At 43.5% G+C, this 27,069-nt stretch overlaps 1 protein-coding gene across 5 annotated transcripts in view; it reads right to left on the bottom strand.

Annotated features, from left to right (window-relative positions):
• Nucleotides 1-26,799, bottom strand: part of PRR5L (proline rich 5 like) — a 41,906-nt gene extending 15,107 nt beyond the window's left edge. Inside the window, exons 1-5 of one of the 5 annotated variants that reach the window (XM_088057790.1) lie at nt 26,430-26,799; nt 13,071-13,431; nt 11,615-11,695; nt 8,121-8,169; nt 7,936-8,004 (exon numbers count right to left, since the gene is read on the bottom strand). In XM_088057790.1, the coding sequence (XP_087913916.1) occupies nt 7,936-8,004; nt 8,121-8,169; nt 11,615-11,695; nt 13,071-13,240 (369 nt within the window). In that variant the 5' untranslated portion in view covers nt 13,241-13,431; nt 26,430-26,799. Of the gene's footprint in view, nt 1-7,935; nt 8,005-8,120; nt 8,170-11,614; nt 11,696-13,070; nt 13,432-25,883; nt 25,962-26,094; nt 26,256-26,429 lie in introns of those variants that run through there. The other 4 variants (XM_088057791.1, XM_088057788.1, XM_088057789.1 and 1 more) reach the window with 4 other exon arrangements.
• Between the last annotated feature and the right edge of the window lie 270 nt (nt 26,800-27,069).

Genomic DNA, 27,069 nt, shown 5'->3' with positions numbered 1-27,069 from the left:
AGTTTTGAGAATCCCAGAGTAAGGCACTGCGATCACCACATAACACACTATTACTGCATCCTAAAAAAGGTACAGAGATCACAGTGATAGAGAATAAGGCCTTCTGACCACAAACAGAGATGACTCCCCCACTATTCATCACACAGTTTTTGTTTTTAATGGGGAACAAGGTCAAGGCTGCACTTCTGAACCCTCCATCAGCCAAGGAACAAGGCACATCTCTTTCCACTCCCAGTGGACACTGCTGCTACCCCACTGGGCACCACCACGACCTCCTGACAAGCTGCCATGGTGCATCCTGCCCTGGTGCTCCTGCTCTGGATCATAAACCTGCCTCCTGGAACCACACACCAGCCTGGCTCAGCCCTGACACACAGACAGGCAGCTGTGGAGGTGCCACAAGCCAAGAGAGCAGCTCACCTCTGCATCCTCCCTTCAACAAGAAGCTAACACAAAGCTGGGTATAAAAAGGAGGAAACATTGCTCTGTGACATTCTCAGGCTGGGAGATATTTTTCACCTGGGCAATGACAACGGGGATTAGCAAGCTGGATAAATATGTTCACACAACCAAAGAAAAACTACAGCATTTCCCAACAATAGCAACAATGGGAAAGTGACTGTTTTATGAAGATCCTCTAGCAGAAATATGGGCTTTGGAGGGAAATACTAAGTTGTCGGGATGTCCGCTCAACAGAAATAAATAACTACACATATATCATGCTCTAGACAACAAAAAAACTTCCCAAGAAAAACCAACAGTGTGAAAAAGGAGGGGAAAAAAATATGTAATGAAGAAAATTATAAGGGGAAAAACCGTGAAACCCACTTACACTATAAATATTTTTCTGCTTGAACAATAGATAATGTTGGAGTAACATGGCACTTCAATCCTTCCAAATGCTTTCAGTTTGTTAAAAATAGTACTTAATTTCTTTATTTTTCAACCTGTAGCTCAAGGCTATTACTTACTTCTCTTGTACTGCAGGGGAAATTTACAGCTGGTCTTTAACACTGTGTTATTTTAAACTACTTTATAATAAAATGTGTGTATATATATACATATATGAGGATGTGATGCTTATTTTCTTGTGTTTCTCTCAAGAACTCCTTCTCTGTCTGCCATAGAAATTAGATTTCATTTTACATGTTTCCCACTCTGGATACAATCTTCCAGAGACTTTGCCTAAAAGTTAGTATTATTGATTTTTTACTTCCAGGGATTTTTTTTTTTCTTTTACAGCTATGTGAGCAACCAAGGAACACATTTCACATGCTAATGGGCAGCACTACTGTATCTATTGCAAAATAGATATATTAATCATTACTATGTGGTAACAAATTCATAATGCTCCTATGATTGTAGTAGAGCAATTCCATGTGTTAAAGAGATTGCATAATCTCACTCTAAAGGTTTCCCTAAAAAAGATATTAGGTCCATACAATTACTGTAGTTACTGCAGACTTTTCACTTATCCTCTCAGATTTTCCCTTTTCCTGTGGAAGAGAATTAAAAAAAAATAAAATCAACCACACTTCATTTCCCTTCTCCCCATCCTAAAAATATCTGGAAATGTTACTTCTCCATCTTTTCTGCAAGAAGCCACAGGCTTAGGAATTGATTGATTCCAAACATTAATCCCTCAGAGCAAGCCAGACAGGAAAATTATCATTAACAAACCCTACAGGGTTTGCTGACAGATCAATACAAGCTACTCAATGCAGCTGCAGTGGAGGTCTGTATCAGACCTTGTCTAGATTACAAGTCTCATTTTGCTGCTGCACCCCCACCTGCCAGAAGCACAGAGCTAAGAGAAAAAAATAAATCTTCTGTTTAAAGCAAGACCAGATAAAGACTCACACCAAGTAAGCTTGAAGGGTACATTTATTTGAAAAAGTTCAGCTGCCACCTTCCATCTCTTTGCAGCTACAGCTGAACTGGGAGCCTGGGGGAGCAGTGATTCCCATCCCTCCCCACAGGAGCTTTTCCTGGCTCCCCAGGGTGTTTTCCTCACCCTGCTGCTGGGACACCACAGGATGCTATATGTTCATTGTGGGGGATGCAAACCTGCCTTTATTCTTTGCTACTCTGCTGTGCAAGACCAACAAAGTCCCGACTTCAACACACGTGGGTGCAGTTGAGAAATCTGGAGAGATGTTTTGCAGCAGATAGAAGTGACCTTGTGAAATCTCACAGGCTGACCCCTTTTCTCAGTGCAGAAAACCAAAATAGCTAACTCAGATACACCACTAAGAAACGCAGCTAAGAGAAAGCTCTTAAGTAAATTTTTTTAATGCCCTAAATTTTTAAAGACAAGGATTCAAAGCGAAAATAATCACTTTTCATTTGTTCCTCAGTAAAGATCCTCCCATAACATGTCTGCGTTTGCTACTCTTTAAAGTAAGTCACGTTCAAATCACTGAGAATAAAAAAGATTTTGAAGGCAGTCAGATATCCTTATAAAACACACACACTTTCCTGATAACTCCTTCCTTTTTTCTGGCACAGCTATTTTCCTCTTTCCCTTCCCTGTCAGAGAAATTGAGGTGAGAAATTTTGCCCAGTGGAGTAATTCCAGTCCCACCATCTTCCCAGAAGGTGAAAGCTGGGGCTCCTCTCTCGAACCAGGGCGCCTGCAGTGCCCAGCACTTCCTCCCTCCCTCCCTCCCACTGCAGGAGCTGGGCATTCCCAAAGGGGGCCCTTCCCCTGCAGCTCCCTGGGCAAAAGGGTACCCATGGGACTGTGCCTGAGGCAAATCAGAGGCAGCCTGTCAGAAGCACTCAGTCAGCAGCATGGGTGTGGTGCCAGCCTCTGCACAGAACCAACAGGAAGGATTTTGGGGTGACAGCCATGCCACCGGCACAGCTTGCTCTGCTCTGGGTGCTATATGCAAGCAGAAGGCTGGTGAAAAACAGCTAAGCAGCTTTGGCAGCAGCTCCACAGAAAACATCAAGGAGGTTCAAGCCATCCCAGGCAACTTCACAACTTGTCTGAAAGCCATGTCTGCAGTACAGCAAGGTACAAATGAATTCTCCTGCTAATAACAAATATGCCATCATCTTTGAGGGAAAAAGGTTTACACAAGCACACAATTATGGATAAATTCTGCTTTCCCTTCAAGTCTCCAAGCCAAACATGGTCAGTATGCCTCTTAAAAGCCACCTTCAAATTAACAAATTAATATAGTTCATCAAATAACATAAGCTTGAAACAGAAGTAAATTGATCCAGAACATGCTCATCAAAATAACTGACCTCATTTTGCTGGGTGAAAGAAAATCTATTTTTCTACAGAACACTACAGCGTTTCCTAAATGCAGCCCCCTTTTTTCAAGGCAACTGAGGCTTTGTGTTCTAGTGCTAAACCACACTTTTAAAGGCTCTACAAGCACATAGCCACTGCTTTGTTGATAATCTGATGTTAATTTGAGGAAAAAGCATCACCCAAACTTACTTGGGAAGTATTTTCTACAAAGTTATTGCCAGCTGCACACAAGCACCCACCTAATCCTTGGCAGTGTTTTATGAAACACAAATTTGTGTGAGCTGCAGCATCTCATACCTAGAACACCCCCTCACCTCCATCCTCTTTTCTCTAACAAGAGGGGAAATACTGACAGAAGCACAGAGATCACTTTGAGTCTACATAGAAGAGAAACTGCAAGATAAATATGAAATCACATCCTAAAATGACTCTTCCTAGAGCCGGTTTTGTTCACGACAGATAAAAGAGAAAGCCCACTTGAAGAGATGAAAGTGAGGCAGGGAGAGTAAGAAGGAGAGCAGACCAGGCAGACCAAGTAGGCAGCACTGCCACGATCTAGACCACAACCAGCCAGGCAGCAGCTCCGGGAAAATCCCGCAGCCAGGGCCCCTGACTTTACCCTGATTAGTCACTGCTCCGGGTGGGATGCTGCTCAGCCAGGCCACGGCACACCCAGCATGGCACGCTTTGAGTGGGAGCAACCAGGCTCCCTTGGGAAGGGCTCCCACACAGCTACAGAATCCATGAGAGCAGGGCCTGAAAGGAGGTGTCCCTGCTGCCACCCAGGACTAGGTCCTCTGCTCAGTGGCAGTGCTGAGCTGCCGGGAGACTCTGTCCATGATAACGAACCCGGGCAGTTGCTATGGAGTCTCTGGAGCTGCTCCATGAAAGCCGTTCTAGAAAGTGCCAGATGAAGCAGAAATAATTAGCAGACCTGCATGAACAGAGGTTCCCAACCAATGAGGAGACAAATACAATAATAAAGACCAGCTTGACCCAAAAGAGTATTGCAGACACACAGCTGAGCTCTGCAAACCACACAAGTGTGAATGCTGATCCTTGCACAGCAGCCGAGCTGCTGCAGCCCCTGGCAGCAGGCACAAGACAGAACTTGGCCAGAGAAAAGCTAGTGCTGCCTGTATCCAGCAGTAACCATCACTCCAACAGCCTACACAATCATTTCCTTGCCTTGCTGTGAAACAGGTAGACACAGAAACCTGGCATCAAGGAAGAATGCATCACACACACAGTATTTTTCTCTTTGGCTAAGCAGCCGCATGGCCTTTTCAGCCGTTAGATGGGCTTCACAAAGCAGCCTTTCAAAGGAGCAAGCAAACATCATGAGAGATGCTGGAGTCATCTCTCCAGGCTGGAGTTCCAGAAAAACATGCAGTGGGGACCTAAACAAAAGCTTTATGGTGCCACAAGAGAGGGAGGAGCACAGGTTTCCCCCTGTTACTGCAGCCACCTTGCAGAGCTGGGGCACTCGCTCCCTTGCAGCCAGAGGAACTCTGACCACAGGAAGGTTCACCAGCACCTCTTACTGACTGCTCTAAAGGCAGAAGATAAAATCAGTTTTGGTTTGGATCTATGCTTGCCTCATTGCTGACACCACTTACTTTTCAGCTATTTATTATCATCTTGCTGCTTGGACTTTGCCTGACACCTCAGCAAAAGTGTGCACGCCGCAGCTTCTGCAGCTTCGCGTACAAACAGAAAGCTGGGTCTAATTCTGAGTCAGGACTCGCCGCCTCCAGCAGCTCTCCACTGCAGCAGGCTGGAAATTATGTAACAGCTCGCCCCTGGTTTTAACACATCAAAGACCTAATTGGATTAGATGAGGAAACACAGTCCACTTGCCATTCCTCACCTACCAGCTCTGCCAGTGCGGGGAGAGGACATCAGGCATCAGCTCTGGGCATTTGACTTTCTGCATTTGCAGCCTATGGGTTCTGGGAGAGGTTACAGTGCCTGGGAAGGGATCAGGTCTCTCTGCCTTGGGAGGAGACAGTTAGCAGTTAATATACATAAATGCATTTCCATTTTGCCCCCCATGAGTTTCAAGATTAACTAGCCCACACAGAGTGAAATGACACAGTTCACCCCTTCCAGAGGTTTTGTTTCAGGCCGTTTGCAGAGTTAGGCAGACAACACATCTATTTATCAACGCTTGCTAATTTTATATTTAAAAAATTTTTCTCCACCAACACGAGGCCCAGACAGTAGGAAAATGAAGGGAGCTTATCTGAAAAATCACACAGCTGCATCGCAGAAGTCCCAATTGCCAGTGCACCCTGTTCCTCCAAATCCCAGCCTCTTACCTTCCATGGTCATAGGATTTCCACCTACTGCAGTTCAGCTGACCACCAGCAAACTAACCCAGCAGAGAGAGCCAACGGTGTCCTGCTGGCTTGTTGAGCAGAGAGGCAGGCACCAAGCACCTCTTTTCAGGAAATTATCAAATCCGTTCATGGGTAAAGTCAGTACCGAAAAACCCGGAGCATGAAGCACTCCTTTAAGGCAGATCTGCAGTAAATGCTGCAAGTCCCAACTATCTGGCATTTGCACTCAGGCTTCAATCCAAGGAAAGGGGCTGTATATACAGCAAGATTGCTAAAGTGGCAGATTTATAAACACAACTTTCCCTCAGAATGAAACATCTGAGTTTGCACTGCAGCCCTTACGGGAATTATATTTCTCTTTCAAAGACAAAACAGACTCACTAACTCTGGTATGATGATGACTTGGTAGCAGGAAAAGACTGCATAAACTCCAACCATTTCCTAAACATTCCTTTAGCAATTTCAGGAGCTAAAAACTGTTAATTTGCATGAGTGCTGATGAAAAGGACTTGTGAGTAATCAAGTCAAGTTGATCACAAAGGTAGCTTTGTCTCATTATAAAAGCTCTGTTCCATTTTAGTCTTGAATATTCAATGGTTATAAAAAATGTGCATGTGTGAGCGTATAAAATTTACATAATGTAAAATCCCAAACTCTTAAAACAAAAGTGACGTTAAAGTTCCTCTTAGTGGCTCCAGTTATAAGTGCCATGGCATAAGAAATAGAAAACATTCAAGTCAGTTTATCACATCTGAATATTACATGGTCCAGTTAGTTGCTCTAATTGCTGCTAGGATATTCAAAACTGCCTGGCTACACAGAGAGCATATTCTTCAGGGTCCATTTCAATGCAAGAGGACAGAAACCTTGGTTCTTGGGATAGCTTTCAGTGGGCTTTAACAGATGTCAGAGGAAGTCACTGCCAAAAGATGCACTTCCACTCTGCATCCTGGTGACCCAATCCCAGCACCTCCCCCATGTCAGAGGTGATGATCACAACACGTCAAAGGAAGTAGTTGGAAACTTCTTTTTTTTTTTTTTTTTTTTTTTTTCAAGGTTATTTTTCAGCCAAATCAGCAGCTTGATGCAACTCTACTCGTCTTGGTGGAAGCAGTACTGCCATAAATCAGCTGGCATCAGCAGTGAAACAGAACCCACAGACAAATGAAACAACGTTGTCAGCCCTTCTTTGGCATGTGAACAGTCCTTCCCTGCTCCGTGGCCTCAGGATTTTTGAGGAAAGACATTCAGGAGGGAGTGGTAACTTTTATCATGGCCATGTGCTGTTAGTCTAGAATCAGAAATAAGTCTGCAACTTAGCTCACAGATGGAAAAATCTCACTTCCAACAATAGCCTTTAGCTCACGGTTTGTCTCACAACTTCCCTGCACCAAGAGTTTTACCTCAGGCTAAAGTCTGACAGATGCCAAGTTACTCCTTTTGACACTGAGCAAAAATACCCCAGAAACTAAATGTGAGTGCTGGTGGCTGCCACCCCACTTGGGGTGTAGGAAACATCCTGCCATGTGCTGCCAGAAGCTGCCTCTGAAGTAAACAACTTGTGCAGAGAGGGGCTGAGGAAGTGAAACATAACTGCCCCTGGGGCAGGAGTTTTCTTCTCACTTGATAGCACAGCAGGGGGATTTTTTTAAAGTCATGTAATCTAATAAATCACGCAATCTGATAGGAAACAACACTAGTCTTTTTTTTCCTCTTTTATGCTGTTAGCACGCACACAGCGGCATCAGCCGCTTCAGAAAGTACAGAAATTTTCTCTCTCTCTCTTACTCAAAGGGAAGAAAACCCTCTTGTTTCCAGCACCTCCTCTTTTTTTCTTTTTTTTTTTGTTTTTCTTTTAATCAACACCACACTGAACAAATTAAAACACTGACAGCCATCAGTGCCTTCTAAAACTCATCCAGCAGGCTTTCAGGGTGAACCTCTGTCTCTCTGGCCAGTGTCAATAAAAGGCAGCAACACGTAGTCACACTTGTGATTGTTCGAGTCTTCCTTCATCTTTCACATTTTCCTTTTTCAGAAGCTGCAGCTGTATTTGTGGGACTAAAAGGCAAACAGCACCCAGGCTGATTTGCTGCTGACAGAAACTTCCTACTCTTTTCCGCCTCCTGCCTCCAGGCAGTCATGGCTATCTCTCCTCTTTCCCTTTGCCGGCCCCTGTTGCAGAAAACTCACTTTGGAATTCTCTAGGCTCAAGAATATGCATCCCGTCCTCTTTAAAAACTTCAAGTGAATTCCTTGTTGATCTTGGCAGGCTACTAGCAGCCTTTCTTAAGTGCAAAGGAAGATTCTCCTTAATTCTGTACTCACATCAATAAAAATAATTACTCCCAGGGCTATATGGCCCACATTTAAAAAGTCTGGTACCTCCATCACCTTCTGCAGCAAAAGAAAAACAAATTTTACACGCATGTAAAAAGGGATCCTAATTTTGTTATAGGCTAAAAAGTTGAAGGGAGCAAACCTCAGAACAAAGCAAGCAAGTCATGCAATACCTGAAAGTAATCTGTGATGAAGGATCCAAGTTCACTCTTCAGCAGCCGTCTGTAGACAGAAGGAATGGAGCCATGAAGTAGCAGCCACTGCTGGTCATTTCTTACAGCTCTATCTGCACTTTACTACCAGTCATACCACAGACACAGGAATGTATGGGAACAGGTCCTTTTGGCCACTGTTAGATTTCTCTTACAGTTATGTATGTATTTTACAAGGGCTATTCCCAAATTATAAAGGAATTAAACAGTTTCTCCAAAGTCTTCTAATAATAAACCAGACACCTAGAACAAGCAAAAAAAGAAATTACCCCCCTGAATGAAGAGAAAGCTGGGGAGAAAATCTGGAGTTATTTAGATTGAAATCCATAATTTTTTCTGGTTTTTTTGTTTAAACAAAGATGCCTTTCATGTCACTGAAGATAACATATCTCCCTAATGCTGTACTTCCTTTTCTCTTGGAAGCAGAAGGCGAGGATAAGAGAGATGAAGCAGAAGCTGCAGCCACATTTTAACTACCACATTTCAAATAAAACAATTAAAAAAAAAAGTCATATTTTCCAAGGAAGAAATTCTAGAAATTTAACATGAAGTGTTTTAAATACATACAGGCAAAAGCCACTCTAAAGAAGTATTTCTGATGAAAATTGTTGGCTTTTAAGTCAGGCTGTGATAAAAGTCTTAAATTCTAATACGTATTTGTATTTAAAAAAAAAAAAATATATATATATATATATATATAAATCAGGATTGTTTTACATCAGAGGCAGCACTGAAAAAAACAACTTAGAAAGTTAAGTGCATTTGCACTTTAAGCTTTCAGTGACTGAGAATAAATTCTGTAGCAGTAAATTCTGCCTAAAATTTCAAGGTTGCCCAACACTTTCCAACGCCGAACGCTGCATTTTATTTTTTTTTCTGCTCTAAGAGTTTTGGTTTTTACCAATGTGAAATATTTCAAGAGTGCTTGAAAATATCATTTGAATCAACAACCACACAGTTCTTAGGCTGGGTTTCTACCAACAAACTACACCACTTTACCTCATCTCTGATCAAAGTTAAATTTAACAACCTTCCTCTCTAACCATTTTACAATTTTGTAAAAAGTATTTGTACGCCAGCATGCCTTTACTCTTTCTCTCTCTGAGTGCTTATATTCACCCACCCAAATCAAAGCACGTGTGTGTGAAATGAATAAATCAGGTAAGTCTTTGGGGACCCATTTGTCAGAAGATTTTCCATTGGCTTCAGCCAAATCCAGCAGGTTCTCCTCCAGCCGACTGACAAGCCCAGCAGGATTTGGCTTCAGGCAGGTAAGACCAGCAACCAGAGGCTTGCACCTTGGAAAGAACATCAAGGGAGGGGTCTCCTCCTAAGCATGGCCAGGTCACCTCCCACTTACAGAAATTCCATTTACTGAAGGCATTTCTTACATTTCCTCTTGCTGCAACAGCTGACTTTCAAAGCAGTAAAAAATAAAATAAATAAAAAATTAGCCAGTGAGATGATATCAAATCACAGCAAGATAAAATCTTGGTGGCAGCAATCCAGAACAAAATGTTACCACCTGCTCATCTCCTGGTCCTGTCATTACCACCCTCCTTTAAAACTGTCCCATGTTTCCCTCTGCCAAATGACGAAGCATTGTGCAGAACCTGAGAGCCTCTTGCTGCATTGGCAAAGTACAGCCCAGGAGCCGAGTGGAGAACTGCGAGCAAGGGCAAGGAAAGCGTGCCAGCTCGACTTCATGGCACACAAGAGCTGTTTGTCTCAGAGGGCTGGCTTCTCTCCAGTGTGAGGCTAGAGATTCACCTCGTGCACAGAGCTCACCCCGAGCTGGGAGCTCCATCAGGAACCACAGGTGTGAGGCTGCAGGTGTTCCTACAAACACACATGCAGAGGCCTGTCCTTTGCTCCTTAGATGGGCATTAATGAGCTACTTGGTTGTGAAATGGTCTATTTAAAGAGTGACATTTGGAGATGTAACCAATGCTCAGGGCACCTGCAGGAACATTAATCATGTAATTCAAGGTGAGTGCTTCCAAGTACAGCCTGGCAGCGCACATCTGTGCAAAAGGGCATTTCCCCTCCCACCAGCAGCACTGCTCTCAAAGCATACACACTTCATAAAGAATTTCCTGTTCTTTGCCTGGTTTTTGACAGTCTGCCTCCACTTCAGCAGCCAGCAGGAAGAGAGCATGGTCCAGCCAGTGGGGCCAAGCCCAGACCCCACGGCAGTTCTGCCCAGTGTACTGCCTCTTGGAAGGGTGGGAAGGAGCACCTTGCTTGAACTTCAAGGCAAAAGCAGGATGCAGCCACTGCCATGGGCAACAGGAGAGTCACAAAGCCTAAAGCCATTCCCCAAGTCTGCTAACAAGCTGGGGCTTTAGGTATTTCCCAAGCCTTATGACATCTGTTTTTATTTTCATGTCCACAAATACTCATCCCATGGAGAATTAAGACTGCTCCGAGTACTTAAACCTAACTTGAAGACTTCTGACCTGAACACACTAAAATATAATTAAAGCACAAGATGCTGCCCTTGCTCAATTCTCAGAAGGAATTACATTAAACTTTTCGGGTTTGGGACTAGACCAAATTGGTCAGAGTCTCCTGCCCTGATAGCTGCATTTATTTTGAAAGCGGGGAAAGGGGTAGTTTAGACTGCTGTTTAATACATACTTAGCTCAAATTGCTATTTGAATCTTTTGGAGCTCAAAAAAATGCAATAAGAATGAGGGGAGGGCATATAAAAGAAGTAGTAGAAACATGCATGACAGCACTCTTGAAATTATATGGCGCAGTGGTAAAAAGAGAAGGAGGAATCTACATCTATGAGCCCTGACAACACTCCTCTCAGCAGCACTTGGAACCAAGACAAGAATAAATAGTTCTTTATCTTCTCTACAGTCCTACCTATTGCTTATCAAACTTTCCAACTAATCAGAATGAAACCACAGATAATCATGAAACCTGCTTTTAAAAGAAAATAATACTTTTAACCATCACTAGCATCAGTGACAAGAAATGTTATCAAGTTTTTAGTTGTTTTATCTTTACGGTTCATATTTTCAGGTTTTGCTCTGCAATCATCTGTAAAGATTAAGCTTTTAAATGAAATGCTGTAGTTTGCTTTAAACACGCCACGGCACTGAGCAGTTCCATTTCAGAAAAGAGATGCCAATATTATCACGCATATAACATATCCAAAAGAGGCACAGCTCTTAGGAAGGAACAAAAACCTTACAGTCCAAGTCAATACACAACCTGCCCCTATCAAAGCTACATATCCACACAAGTTGAAGAAAAATTATCCAAATACCCTGTGCCATTCATGTCACTAAGTTAGCCAGAAACCCCAAATCTCTGCTTAAGTTTGCTTTCATCCCTTCTCCTCCCACCAATACCTTCTAACTGTGGTTCTGAAGGCAACAGACCCCAGTAAACACCAAACAAGCAACAACAAAAATTCATTTTCATGCATTTCAGCAACCTACCTGATATTTTCATTGAGAGTATAAAGTTCATTGTTCTGCAAGCCTCCCCCTTTGAACACATTTATCACTGCTGTTTGTACGCTGCCAAAAAAAGAAATAAGACAGGACAACATCCATGAATAGCAGTGTGATTTATAACAGAGCACAGCATTAGCAAGACACCAAAAGCAGAGGGATTACAAGCAGGTGAAGTTAATTACCCTTAAATATTTCCACTATATATCACCTAGAAATTGTTACTCTTAATTACCTGCATCTCCCCTGGGAGACAGAGCAGAACCAAATAACTTGAGTTCTGCCTGGGATAAGCAAGGGAAAGTTGTCACAGGGACACAGCTCCTGCCAGATGTCTCTTGATCACAACTGTTTGGGGGATCTTTGCTGTGTGCTGCAGGCTAGTTGCTACAAGGAGACATAGATTTTTGGTAATATCTGCTGAACACATCACACTGCATTATCCATGATCCTACCAGGAACCATCCACTCTGCAGCATCTGGCAAGACCCTGGCCATGCTGGAAGATGCTCTGCAGCCAGCATCCCCTCAGTCAGATCCAAGTTTAAGCACCATTAATGCTTGTAAGATGCTGTTGGAGTATTTCTAATTCTCTCACCAGCACAGAGGAAGTTATAAAGTGACAACAGACAAGAAGGTTTTAGAAGGTCTAAAGCTTGCCATGGCTAACAAGGGCATATATCATTCCCAGAACAGACATTCCCTTCTGTGGGCCAGTTATAGCATCTGTATGCTTCACAGATCTCAGCCACTATCACGGCACAAAACTGCGATGTTTTTGCCAGGCTACTTTTGTGTGACACTGGTAAACTGAGCTAGGTCAGCAAGCAAGAACAGTCTGCAGAGCACAGAGCTGCTGCCAGGTGCCAGAAGAGAAGGTGGGAACACCCACTTCTGGTAGCAGCAGACCATTACATGAAGACATAAGACATCACATTCTTCACCTTTCACACTGTTTTTCCAGTTGCTGTTGCTGCATGGCACACACAGCAGACAGGATTTAGCTATCAATAGGAAATGCTGATTGAAGCCACAAGCTTAGTTGTTGTCAGAGGAACTTGACTGTGATAAAAGCTTCATAATATGCAAACACATGCCTTTGTGAATTAATAAACTGCACTTATTACAGTACTAGGAATGTGTTTTCCTAAATGGTACTTCAAAGATGCAACTGTTAACAAAAAGTCATTCTGCTTTACTTCATGACAGTATGGCTGAACAACATTGGCCAAAGCCAACTGAGCATTAGTAGGGTCTAAATTTTTCCACTCCACAGATGCTTTCAATGCCAGCAAAGTCTGGACACGCCAAAAATTTGTGTATGCTTATAAACAGATGAGCTTAGTCATAAATGGTGTGAAGCAAAAGCATAAGATGCACATGACCCTGGCACTGAGGAGCCACTGCAGGGCAAGGGCTCACCCAGGTGGGCCCTGCTCACCTGTTCCAGGCAGAGTTAGAGCTGAGCTGCATTGCCTGCCGGGCTGCCTGGAACCGAGGCAGGTCACTGAGGACAGGGGAGCTCATGAAGCGAGGTCGAGGCCTTCTGAACGAGCCCATCTTGTGGAACTGGAGCGCCAAGGACAGAGCTACGGTGAACCCTCCTTTCATAGGGTCAGGTGGAGCTGAGCAGGACCATCAGAAACGCTCTTCTCTCCAAGGTTCAAGCGCCAATCTCAGCAATGTCCCTGAGTCTTCAAGCCCAAGAACTCAGTCAAGACCAAAGAGTCAGCCCTGCACTAGCAGTTCCCCACCGTGCCGGGTTGTGCCACGCACTGCATGATGGAGGAACTGAAGCAATCCTGCAATGCAGAGAAAGGAAAAAAGTAAGGCAGAGAAGGGAGGGAGGGAGGAAAATATCCTGTGCCATTAACAGCAGCTTTGGGAAGACTCTGGAATTCCAGAGCTCTTCAACAGCGCAATTTCCCATCTTGCCCCTTAAACAATGACCCAACAGAAATGCAAGCATGGTCTCTCTTTTAACTTCAGTTTGCAGAGATGCAAGAACAGAGATGACTCAACTCTTCTGCCAGAGGCACTTTACAAATACCTTTTGAATAGTTAGCCACTTGGCCTGTATATAAAATAGTAGTAACTGGAGAAAGAGAAAACCATTCCACTAGAGAGGTAGAAAAGATGAACAATGGAAAAAAAAGATGAACAGACTAACACAGTGCTTTTTTTTGAGAAGTGTTGTGCAAGAGAATAAACCCACATGCTATCAGTTCACTACAAAAAGGACATCATAAGGAGCTTCTTCAAAAGAGTTCTGACATCCAGATATTTTGAGAATAAGCAGGGCTTTTATGTTTCTGGTTTTTCTACAGCACAAGAAGTAATTGCTAGGCCAATTACGAAATGCCCGTATTTTCCACTCTGATCATCGTCTCCATGTAGATGACTATGTAGCCCCAAGTAAACCACAGAAATAGAAGAACTGAGCTTGAATAAAAGCCACAAAAAAACTCTGGCAAAGCTTCTGTTCTTTGAAATCCTCCCACTTTAGACGAATACAAGCAGTAGATGTAGCTGGCAGTTTGGAGAATGAGATGTGGGACACAGGAGAGCAGAGGGGGAAAAGAAACAAACAAAAAAGTTGTGTAACTGAACAGCACATGAAAGACATAAAGCAAGATCTCTTTTCTATCTAGATCTTCAGCACGAGGTGAGTGTTACACGCAGGAAAGCAGCCTTCTTCCCATGTGGCCAGCCCCATTTTACACTGAGCTCACTTTGTTACCCCAGTTCTGCACAGCCTTGGCAGATTCTGATCAATCATCACGAAGCCTTTGCAAGGCCCTTGCTGCGCCATGGACACCACATGCCCTGCCAACGAGGAAAAATGGAGAAAACACTCCATTTTTTAGGCACTGAAACACACAGTACTATCATTCTTGGTGCAATTTAAGAAATAAATATGGTTGTTATACCCTCACAAGCTAAATACAGTTTGCAGAGATCTCTGTGGAGCTGGAACAAGTACAACTTTTTCCTGCTTTAGACAACTCCTGGCTGTCTTCAGAGATTACAAAGCCCAGACAGTCTTTTGTGACATAAGCTTAGTCTTAACTGTTTTTGCTTGAAATGGCAGCAATCTGTTGATTCTTTGGCTGCTCTGTTACAATTAAAATTAAAACAAAGTCGTAACTTTAAGACATCAATACTAAATGTAAACATTTATTACATATATATATATATATATATATATATATAGTACAACCACAGCAGCAGGATCTTCTGTGCATCTTTTGCAGCAGCAGTTCATTTGACATTGCCCTCACATTTTCAATCTGCCAGCAATTTCTCCATTGACAACTGTAACCACATCAGAAATCAGCAGAGGAAAAAGCTACAGCACCTTGGAGAGCCGAGGCAGGTTCTTTTCAGAGCAGACCAAAGGCTGGCCGCAAGGCAAAGCCCAAGTATAGCGCCTGTTTCTGCTGCAAAGCAAGAGCTGGTGCCAATGTTTTTCTACAAGTTCCAAAGCTAACAGCATGAGGAGCTGAATGAGTGACAGCTCACTTCTCCCAGCAGCACTGTAAAACTTCTCACTTGACAATCTTTACACACAGAAACACAAAATTATTTGGGTTGGAAGAGACCTTAGAGACCATCTGGTTCCAACCCCCCTGCTACAGGCAGAGACACCTTTCACTTTCAGAGGTAGAAGATGCAATACAAGCATTATTTCTAGCAGGCATTTAACCAGGCTAGAAAGCAGTGGTTAATGTGCTAACCTACAAGCTTTGTCTTACCACTACCCCAGGTGCCACAAAGGCATGCAAGCACCTTTCTCCCCAATAATGAAATCATTTTGTAGGATGCATTTATATTCATTTGAATTATATTAAGTTGCAAGGGTAAAGCTTAAATTCAGAAAAGTAAAACAATATAACAATCTCTGTGCCTTAGCATATATAAATTTAAGTATGGGTAGGAAATTCTTTGTCCCGTTCTGGGCAAACAGTAAAACACCACAATCAGGAAGGTCACTTCTGAGGTTGGGCTATGGATTTACAAGACTGATTCCACACAGCAGAACCACGGCATTACACTGGGCCCCACAATGAATTTCCTGAGAACTTCTTACCTAGAGAATATGCTTAAGCTCATTGAAACATACATGTTGTTTTCCTTAATCTCTGTTAAAAGTCACCAGGTTAGATAAAAACAAGCTCTTGCCTGCCAAGAGCAGATAAGGCACCCCTCTGCCTCCCCCAACCCAGCCTGCAATGTATGTTACTGTCAAGAGAACCTCACTTTAAAATCTCATTAGGAATTTAAAGCAAGATCTTCATCTTTAGGATTTGATTCAGAGTCTTATTTTTATTTCTTCAGGACTCAAAGACACTAATCTCTCCTATCTTCTCTAAACCCAGTAACAATTGAATGGCAGGCACACCAAACTCTCACTCTGAAGGCAGGCTAACCCTAAATGGTATCCAAACATAGCTGGCCCTTATGTTACCAGAACTGGAAATGCCAATCTGTGGCACTCTGTCCCTATGCCCACAGCCCATTTAAACTGTTTTCAGACTTCCATAAAGCTCAAAGTAAGAGAGGGTTTACTAGAAATCTGATTTTTGTCACATGTACTCTGCAGATCCTGTGCACCCACCTGAAGGTACAACAAAGCACCTGAACCCAATCAAACACTTCCATCACACCACATTTTCCTTTCACAGCAACTAGCTCCCACTGAAAGCTTTCCCCAAAGCAAGGAAGCCTTGTAAATAATGCTTCATTTTCACAGGGAGGTTGCAGCAGCAGTTTCATGGCAATATCTGTGGTGTGCATTCTGCAGTGTGCAATTTTCTGGCTTTTTACTGGGAGAAACTACCCCTGTGGCAAGCAAGGCATTAACATAGTTATAGGTTAGTAAGAAGCCCTCATGGTATTCAGGATATTTGAGCTATTGGGAATGAACAGCATCTAGCAAAATGCTGAGCAAGGAACAATTTTCCTTTTCATTTTGCTGTGAAAACTCTCACAGAATTATGCAGAAATGGTCAGAAACAGACACTGCTCTCCTAGAGGCTTTCAGTATAAACTACTTCACTTCTGCAGTTTCTTCTTGCTAGGATTAAAGTGGCTTAGAAGAAACCATTTTATTTAGAAAATAAAACTTAATTTCTAATAATCATAACCCTATTAGCAACCACAGAACTAGAAACAGCTTTACAGAGAAGTAATTACTTTTCCCCTTTTATACAGAATGATGGGAGACACCAGGATGCAGCATGTTCCAGGCACCGAGCAACATTCTCTCCATCAGTTATAAAAGACATTAAGAGTCAGGGACTGAAGTGCAGTGACTGCATAAGACATACAGCCACACCAGATAATCTTTCACTGCCACGTGCTTCAGCTGCTGGGATAATGCTTTACATGGCATCAGGGGATTTCAAATTGCTTGCCAGCTGATACATCCTAAAACATTCCCCACTCTCCTCATCTTGCTTAGTGACCCTGCAGACCTTTTTTGGCAAGACACTCGTCACGACTAAGTCTGAGAGATAGGTATTGCTCCTCCTTCCCTTCCAGATGTCCACCCTCCCCGGTCCTTTTGTTTTCCTTATCCTTGGTTACCATCACAAAGTCCAGCTACCAAAACCCTCTAGACCTATAACAAGGCAGATTTGTCACCTGTGTAAAACTCAGGTCTTCAAGGGAGCTAACTCTGCAGAGATTAAAGTCGATGTTCCCAACTGAGGCAGCACAGCAGGACAATGAGTCAATCTGAAAACAATGTCATTTCATCTACTTGTAATTCACCACATCTGAGTAAACACTTTTAGGATTAATCTGAATCTTCAAAGAAAAGAATTGAGCATTGAGACAAATCCTCTTCCAACACACATAGATACAGACATTTATAAAAACATTACAGTCTTGAAGCTAGGAAATTTTTATTATTTGTTTTCTGTTAGCCATGAAAAACAACAGAGAAATCATTATAAAATGATTTCATGAATTGACCTTTCCCTCACAACAGGCCATAATACATCTGCCCATCTGGAGGGAAAGCAAGATCAGGAGCTACCCCTACTTCAATCTCTCTCTACTAAAGAAAGAATAAACCAAATTAAGAACCGGCAGCAATTTCTCGAAATGATGAATCTTCATGATAATCTTGGGCAAAACAAACAAAAGGCCCATGGTAACTGAGATTTAACAGAACAGACCTTTTAAAATTCCTCTGATGTCTTCTCTGCAAAACTCAGAGCAACAGCTGCTAACAGAAGTGACATGACAGAAAAAAATTACAACTGTTTTTTGCTTCTTAGAGAAAACTTTCACCAACATTACTTCACAACAGATTCACACCAAAAAGCCACAAGTCCAAAAGTAACATTAAAACAGGAGGGAAAGAAATAGTGGAGAATGAAACAGAGCAATAAAGAATGATGGTTTATCCTGACATAACTGATGTTGTGCCATTTAATTATTTTTAGTGTTAAAAATAGCCCCTTCATGAAGAAAAATATACACTTGCTTATATTTCTCTTTTATATGCTCCATGCAGTTGTGACATTTATGACCTATGCTCACAAAATACACAAACTGGACATTACAACATGCAGCTGAATATTTTGTAATAATTTTGAGTGTAGAAGAAGTGTATTCTTTAGAAAAATACCCCACTGTACTAAGCCTACAATGCTTAATGAGCAGTCCCATCTTGCCTCAGACACAAAAAGTATGCAGAGAGCCAACAAGAGTCTTGTTAGCTGATTCTTCTTCCAGCCCAATAAATCTTTAACAAAGTATGCGACTGGCAAAACCCTTGATATGAGTTCAACTGACAAGACCTGAAGACACTATTTTTGACAAAAATCCCTCATTTGCCTGATGTGCAGCCACACTGAGAAGTGGAGAAGCAGGCCACAACCTGTAACTTGGAGTCTTGTGGGTCATCGTAATTACACATGGCACATGCATGGACTTCATTTATATTCTAACACAGACAATATTTGCCACTGCTAAATTAACAGCACATTCAGTTCCTCCTACAGCTCCCAATTGCTCAGTTTCTTAAAATTAAACAAGGTTTGATCATCATCTCCCCTACTTCTCAGGAGAGATGATCAAATTGAGATTCACTCAATAACTAACAGAGGTTATTTCTGGTCAATAATGATCAGAAGCTGTGCCTTGGATATACCTCAGAAGCTATCAAAAGCAAGAGTGTCAAAAATGTTGGAGCAGTCTAGGGTCCAATTTCAAGGCACAGTCTTTCCTACACCCTCATCCTTTCATGCCTTCACACCTTTGGCTATCTGACCCATGAAAAGTTGAGAGCTTAATCCACAGCCCATAAGGAACAACAGGCATCTAACTAAATACTGTTCTTAATATGGTTTGAATCAAGTCTTGAAGCAGCACGGAAAAGTGGTGACACTTAGTCTCATGAGCAGTTCCTCACATAAAGAAGCGTATCTCCAGGTGTGCTCATCACCAGGAGCACAGCTCATGCTAGGAGACATTCCCAGCTCAGGAAGGTAAAGTGGAAGAGTGCAAGACCAGCCCTCAGGTCTTTCAGTCTTGTCAACAGGATTAATTCAAGTCGCAAACTTTAGAAGACGGCTTCTTCCACCCATAAATTAATGGAGCTTGTTTCTGAAATCCCAAAAATCATCTCAGAAATTCTGCAAGGGGAAACTGTAGTGAAGCTATGATGAGGGATCACAGGCCATAGGCAGGCTCAGGGGCCATGCCCCTACTCCTCAGCACAAGGGCAGGACCCAGAACAATGCTCCACTTCCACTGGGCACAGCCAAATGAAGTGCTGTGCCCTAGATGCTGTCCCACGGGGGAACACAAGGTGATTCTTCAAGCTCTTTGTGCAGGTTCGTGCCAGCTGGGAAATGCAGGACTGCAGCCAGCCAAAGCACATTACCTGCAACCCCATGAGACACCTCCTGCCAGCCCCTGGCTGCCCCCAGCCTGTGCGCTGCCCATCTGCCTGCCCCACATCTGCAGCCTGCCCGCCCCTCCCTGCACCATGGGAAAGCCCTGAGGGATCCCAGGGAGGCTCAGCCCCAGGCAGATGGGCCACTCAGTCCTGCAAATCACTCCTTTCATCAAGAGCTCTTGGAGGCATACTAATAAAAATAATTAGCTCAATTTTCTGGCTGAGGAAATAAAAGTTGCTAAGCCAGTGAAGTGACTTAGCCTGGTCTTCAACCTTGCAAGCCAGCATCCTATTCATCAAACAAAAATATCCCTCTAAGCTGCTTTAATGAACCTTTCAAATTATTTGACAGTGTTGGAGAGAAAAGGATGAATCTGATCTATCTCACCTCTCCCTTCCTAAGATGATTAAATACCAAAAGATGTCTTTTTTTCTTTTTTTTTTGGCTTCACCACCACGAAGGCAGCAACTTGATGTCTCATAAATAGTCCTGAGCTATTCTACTGGCCTCACATATCTGTAATTAAAATTGATAGATTTTAACTATTGAGCTTAAATATGTTATCAAAGTGACATCAGTAGAATAGGGGGAAACAGCTCTCTTGATACGAAGTTCACACTCTGGTATGCAATCATATAATCTACAATTTTACTGCCACAAAACACTAGCTACGCAAAAGGAGATCTCACTTTCCTTATCTTCTAGTACACACCCATCTCCACAATAGAGACAACAGCATCTCTCTTTTCCTTCCCCATCTTTTGCATATTCCCTCTTCCAATTTGCCCCACACCATGCCTTTATTCCCCATACATCACAAACAGATCTAACTTGGCTTTGATAGCAGAACCATTTATAAAGAAATTCAGTGGTATCCACTCAGATGTGCTCTGAGTTTCTGAGGTTAAATCAAATCTGAAACTCTGCTTAAGAGTGAGAAGAAATATATGAGGAGGGGAAAAACTCTTTGTGTATATCCCACCATGGTCTGAGAACCTTCTCTGTAGTTGAGAGACCCCTGCAGCCTCCTTGGAGTTTACAGCCAGTTCAAAGACTGCTACTTCACATCTGTATACATGCTAATACAGCTACTCATTAAAAAATGTAAGAAATCAATAATAACACAGAGCAAGCCAGTTCAATGTGAACTAAAGAGGTCCATAGTAAAGAACACACACACTAAAATATCTTCTTATGTAGGAGTAGCATCTAAGACAACAAAGTTATTTTGTTTTCTACCATAGATATTCTTTGTTATTTCAAACAAAATTTTTAATTCCTAAGACTCACAACGTTCAAAAAAATGGGAGAAAATTTTTATGTCTATTAAAAGGCACAATATGTTTGCCAAACACTCTGACATGCTTGGGTGAGAATAAGAGGAGAACAGATCATTAGAATCACTTAGCTGACCAGAATTAAGGTAGAGACAAATTTGAATTAGATACACTAACAGATGATTTAATCTGGTTGAAATAAATTTTATCCTCCTAATAAGCAATTACCACACCAAAGCATAGCTATGAAAGGCAAGAAGCAAAAATGTCACACAGGCTCAGAAAAATAGAACTGATGGAGTGGTTTGAGAATGAAAAAACACACTTACTTCTTTGGTACAATAGGAAACCAATCCAATAGAGAGGAGGAATGGATAAGAAGGGAAAGATAAGATCTATCACCATTTTCTGATCAACTCAAAGCTTTAGGGTATTTTAGGCTTTCCATAAAGTTGCATCTGTAACAGCTGGAGCAACCATCCTTTCAAAATGGATCACTGAGGTGCTATCCTAATTCACAGCAGCTAGCACTGCTTCTTTTAAGCACCAAACTTATCTGCATCCATCTTTTGAGTTTCACCCACCAACACATAGCAGATGTCAAATCACCACTGCTTTGTCTCCAGTTCTATAGCAGGGCTTTACTCAAGCTATTAACACTCCAAAAATCACAGCTGGATTAATAGCAAAGCAGTGCTCCAAGGATCTCAGGCCCTCCATTCAGCAGCTCATACTGATCCAAGACCTAGCAGTCTTAAACTCACTGGATTAGCAGGTGATTTTCAAGAAATTCAGCTAAATGGAGACACACATGAAAACAAGGAAGATGAAACACACACAGTTATTTCCTTCCACTGGCACTATGCTTGCATTCAACAGATGCCCTAGTAAATGCACCCCTACTGGAGAAAAACAGCCCAGGAATGTATCACTTTTATGACACAAGTATGAGTAAGCTATCAAACGCTTTCTGTAGAAAGGGCCTTTCGGACTGAATTAACAACTGAGTTTTCAAACCCAGAAACTAACTTAGCATCGCTCTCCCTTCTGAATTTCACCCATGTGGGAAGTGATAACACCACAAAGAGCCATTCCTTCAGCATGGGCTCTAAAAATATTGTCACAAATCTCAGAGAAACTTTGACCATTTAGACCATTAGATCTTTTATACCATCCCTTCCTTGGTCAAATGTGGTGAAATTCACAAACAAATTCCTAAGGGAATTCACAAGAGAGGAACAGACAAGGCACAGAATTAAGGCTTTCTTAAATGTGCTCACGTTCAAGGAGTAGCAGTGAATGGCTCCTTATCCAAGTGGAAAGCACTTGTGGGATAGGCAGTGTTGAACACCTTTGTCAGTGACAAGGACAGTGGCACTGATCACATCCTCAGCAAGTTCACTGATGGCACCAAGCTGTGTGGTGCAATCGACGCACTGGAGGGAAGGGATGCCAGCCAGTGGGACATTGACAGGTTTGATGGCCTGAACATAAAGTTGAACAACGCAAAGTGCACAGTTCTGCACCTGGGTCAAAACAATCCCAGGTACAAATACAGGCTGGAATGGATTGAGAGCAGCCCTGAGGAGATGGACTTGGGGGTGCTGGTGAATGAGAAATGTGACATGACCCAGCAATGTGCAGCTTCAGCCCAGAAAGACAACCATATCCTGGGCTACACCCAAAGCAGTATGGCCAGCAGGTTAAAGGGGGTGATTCTCCCCCTCTACCCTGTTCTCCTGAGACCCCACCTGGAGTGCTGTATCCAGCTCTGGAGCCCCCAGCACAATAAGGACGTGGACCTGTTGGACAGAGCCCAGAGGAGAGCCATGAAGGTGATCAGAGGAGTGGAGTACCATTCCTATATGAACAGGGCGAGAGAGTTGGGGGTGTTCAGCCTTGGGAAGAGATGGCTCCAGGGAGACCTTAGAGCACCATCCAGTACTTAAATGGGTCCTTACAAGAGAGCTGGAGAGGAAGTGTGTTCAAGGGCATGCAGTGATAGGTGAAGGGGGAATGGCTTTAAAGAAAATAGGTTTAGATTAGACATTAGGAAGAAACTTTGTACTGTGAGGGTGATGAAACACCAAAAAAGTTGCCTAGAGAAGCTGGAATTGTTCAAGGCCAAGCTGCATAGGGCTCTGAGCAACTTGGTCTAGTGGAAGGTGTCCTTGCCCATGCCTGGGGCTTGGAACTAGATGATCTTTAAGGTCCCTTCTAATCCAAAACATTCTGTTTCTATGATTGTATGCCAGGCAAAAGCATGGAGTGAGAGAAAAATGTAATTTCAAAAGCAAAAAGGTAATTATCAGTCCAAATGTAATAACATGTTCAATTTTCTAGGAATGTTAATCAGAAGGCATGCAAGATATACTTTATCAAAATCAAACAATAAGTCAGCAACCAAAATTACATAAGAACTATCTCTACTGCAACAAGAATGACAATCTTTGTGCTTCTTTGCACTTCATTCTTATTCCTTTTTGTTTGATTTTTGATTTCACACTCCTGTTGCTATTAGAAACCTAAGTATGCCCCACATTTTTAACCCTGGGGCTACAAAACATGGCAATTAAGTAGTTGCTTATACATCACAGCCCATCCGCAGCCAGCTGTAGTGTAACTGGGGTTTTGCTAAAATCCTCAGTCCATCTGAGCTGCACTTAAATGCATCTTGTGCAGTAAAAACAGGTTGTTATGCCCTACTGAATAGGCCCTGGAACCCAGCACATATTTAGTCAGTGTATATTTATGCTTGAACTCACATCAGCAGAAACAATGAGTACAAAAGGCCATACATTATGGGAAAAAAAATCCACAAATACTACAGGCACCTAAAAAGGTCACATGAAAACTGCACTCACTGAATATGAGTTATAAAAAGGATAAAGTTCTAGTACTTATGTGTCTGCTACTTTTAAATCCTTGCTGATACACGCAAGTCCCATTTGCCCGCTCTTTCCGTAAGAATGGAAGCTGCATCAAAGAAAAGGTTAAATATCTCACCTATTCTATCTTTGGCTGCTGGAAATTTAAGGAATTGAAATTATTCCAAAAGGGAGTAAGGACTCAGTAAACACTACCTGTGTTCCAGGTGAACTTTGAAAGCGAACGTTTAAAGTCTTATCAGAGTTTCAGGTGATATCAGACAACCCATAAACACACCGCATAAAATTATTACAAAGAATTTTTATCTTGAAGGCGGAAGACAAATGTGAAACTGTCCCCTTAACTGCGCTGTAAAACTGCCAAAAGGAAATATTACTATTAGGCTGACATATCAAAAAAGACTCCCAACAAGGGCTCGAGTGCACTTGTACTTCCCTGGCCACCCTTGTCACTGCCAGCTTGCCAGTGCCATCCACGCAGAACCCAGTGCAACACACCACACCTGACACGACAGCTACTTCAGCCAGAGATTTAGGACATCCCCCTCACAGACAATCAAGAATAACCCACCTCTGGGAAAGTTTTTTCCTAGCTTCATCAAAATGCATATGTTTTTTGCTCAGGAACTTTGCTCCCTCAGATGCTGGATCTTAGCAAGAATGCCATTCTGAATGCAAATGAATTGTGCATCAAAAGCATACCTTGTCCTACATTACTGTGAAATCTGCATTTACTTGGGATCTGAACTCTACTTTTTCTTGTGTTTTGGAGCACAAGAAAATAACCTTTTCATTTTTTAAGTTCAGTACTTTGGAAGGATCCCTAAGTTCATGAATCTCTTCTATGTTGCAGCTAAAAGAAAAGTCGCATGCCTTCTGCAGGAATTTCTTAGTACTCTTCACCCTATGTGACAGGTTGATCAATCACAATGGCCTCTATTAGCAGTAAAAAGTATGAATACCTTTAACAGGAGAAGTCTAAGCAGAAAAAAAAAAAAAAGAATGCAAGTGCTTTTACATCACAGTTCTCCATTTACCTACACAGACAGGCCATTAAGTTTTGGGTTGCTACCACTGATTATGTTCTCAAACCTAACACCTTTGTCATGGCTGTAAAATAGCTGACATAATTTACTGCTCAGATTTTCAACTATAGGTCATTTTTTGTTGTCAAAATGCTAACAAAGTTCTCCACAGAGGTAAGAGGACAGGATTTTACTTGCAGCTAGGGGGTTTTCAGGAAAGTCAGCTCATTAGAGACAAGACAGTGTCTTGTCTCCTCTGATTTAGAGCTATGCTATCAGGGGCAACTGCAGAATTGGACTGTGGCATCTGTTTTAGAAAAATAAATACGGAACCTGTGTATCACCTCCTGCATTTTGTGCACGCTGCCTCACCATGAAGTATGATCTATGGGTATATACGTTAAATATGTACACACAGAGAGCCCTATATGCGAGATGTAAACAGGTCTTGCATGCTGATCCAGGTACCGACGAGTTCTGCATAACCGAGATCTTCCACACCACAAAACTGCAGCACTGCCTATAAATACGCTCAGCACTTGTCTTTGACAAACGAAATATCCCTCTAGTCAAGACAGCTCACTTACATGAACAAACCATCATATGACTGGAAAAGATGGAAAAAAATAGCTGTGCCTTGGACTGTTCTTTTCAGCATAGACAGCCAGGAGCTGCGTTGACTGGGGTCACTGCTGGAATGACGCGCGGCTGTGGCTGATGTCCCGCGGAGAAGACGGTGGCAGTGAATGTGTTTGGCAATGGAAGGAACTGGAAAGTGGATTATGCCCACGAAATTGGAAAGCACCGTAAATGTTCCTAGGGCAGAGAGGTTCCGAGCGCACGTCGGGGAAAGATGGGCGGCACAGGCATGGGAGAGGTACAAGGGAAGAGAGAAAGGGATGGAAACACGCTTCACTTTGTTAAACAGGTGACCAGCTACTCTCACGGCTTTTGTCTCCTCTACGTGCTGATTCAATTTGTTTAGAGAAAGACGGGAGCAGAATCTCTTTCCCTCCGCCCCGGTTTCAGAACTATTGCATCTCCTGGGGGGAAGGGTTAGACTGAGACATTTGGTTTGGAAATGACTCACTCGGCAGCGCTGTGGAGCCGGAGGGTCTATTTTTAATATTTTTAAATGGAGAACTTACCCAGGTCTCCTGCCTGCGCTGCGCTCCAGCGGCACGGCAGAGGAGCGCGGGGAGCCGGCCCAGCCCGCTCCCTTCCGCAGCCGCCCCCCGCTAAACATCCCCTTCGTGCCGCCAGCGGCATCGCCCCGGCCCCGCTGCCCCGGGCACGGCGGCCGGCCCGGGCCCCCCTGGCCGAGCGGGGCCGGCGCCCGAGGTCGCGGCTCGCACTCACCCGGGCCGGGCTGCCGGGCTGCCGCTCCCCGCGCCCGCCGCACGCACCGACACACGGACGGACGGACGGACGGACGCGCTGCCTCCTCGCCGCGATCTGGCGAAATTTGCCACCCACCGGCCAGGATTTTACACTTCCTGGCGGCCGGCCAGCCCTTGCTGCTACAGCCTGCCCCGGGCTGGCTCCTCCCCGCCGAGACGAGAGCCGGCCGGGCCGGGCCGGGCCGGGCCGGGCGGAGCGGGGCAGCCGCGCCTGCCCCCCCCGGCTCCCACCCCGCTCCGCCTCGGGGTACCCCTCCCGTCCCGCCCGAGTCAGGAAGTGTAAATTCTTCTGACCTTAAGCGAAAGAAAGGGAATGGGAAGGATGGAGGAGCTCGGGAGGCCCTTGGCGGGGAAGGGCGGCCCGCCCGGGTCCCGCGGGGCGCTCCCGGCCCCGGGTCTCGCCGGCTCGGCCGGGAGATGCTGGACCTCCGCCGGCTCCTGGCTCGGGGCGCAGCCAGCCAAAGCAACGGGGCGTGTAGCACGGGGGAAGGGATGTGCCGCTTAAAGTTAGGGTTTACTTCATTTTGATATCATGGTTCAAGGTTCCCCTGTCAGCCGCAACGCCGTGCAGTTTGCTCTGTTCTGCTGTCACAGCTTACAGCAGGTATCAGACAGGAAACTGCTGAAAAAAACTCACTTGTAATTCGGGATCCTTAAAGAGATTAAAAGCCGCAATTAGTTGCAATCAGGGAGCAATCGCATGGAACATGTAAGTGAAATAGTTACGCTGCCTTCTGGAGAGCTACTCATTAATTGAAAACACTTGAGACTTTTAAATCCTTAAAGGAGACAGACCAAATTGGTAAAATAATGTAATTTTGTTGAACTGTTTAAGAACCTTTTGTGAATTATGCACCATACTGGTGAAGCTTGGTAACCTGATGCACTCCTTAAGAGAATTCAAATCATAACTTTACACCTGAGTTGTAGCTGG

Source organism: Pseudopodoces humilis, chromosome 7 (genome assembly GCF_049639895.1).
Source record: "Pseudopodoces humilis isolate 2021_Gansu_Grassland_sample_001 chromosome 7, ASM4963989v1, whole genome shotgun sequence".
Lineage (NCBI taxonomy): Eukaryota > Metazoa > Chordata > Aves > Passeriformes > Paridae > Pseudopodoces > Pseudopodoces humilis.
This window is presented reverse-complemented; position numbering and strand designations above follow the sequence as displayed.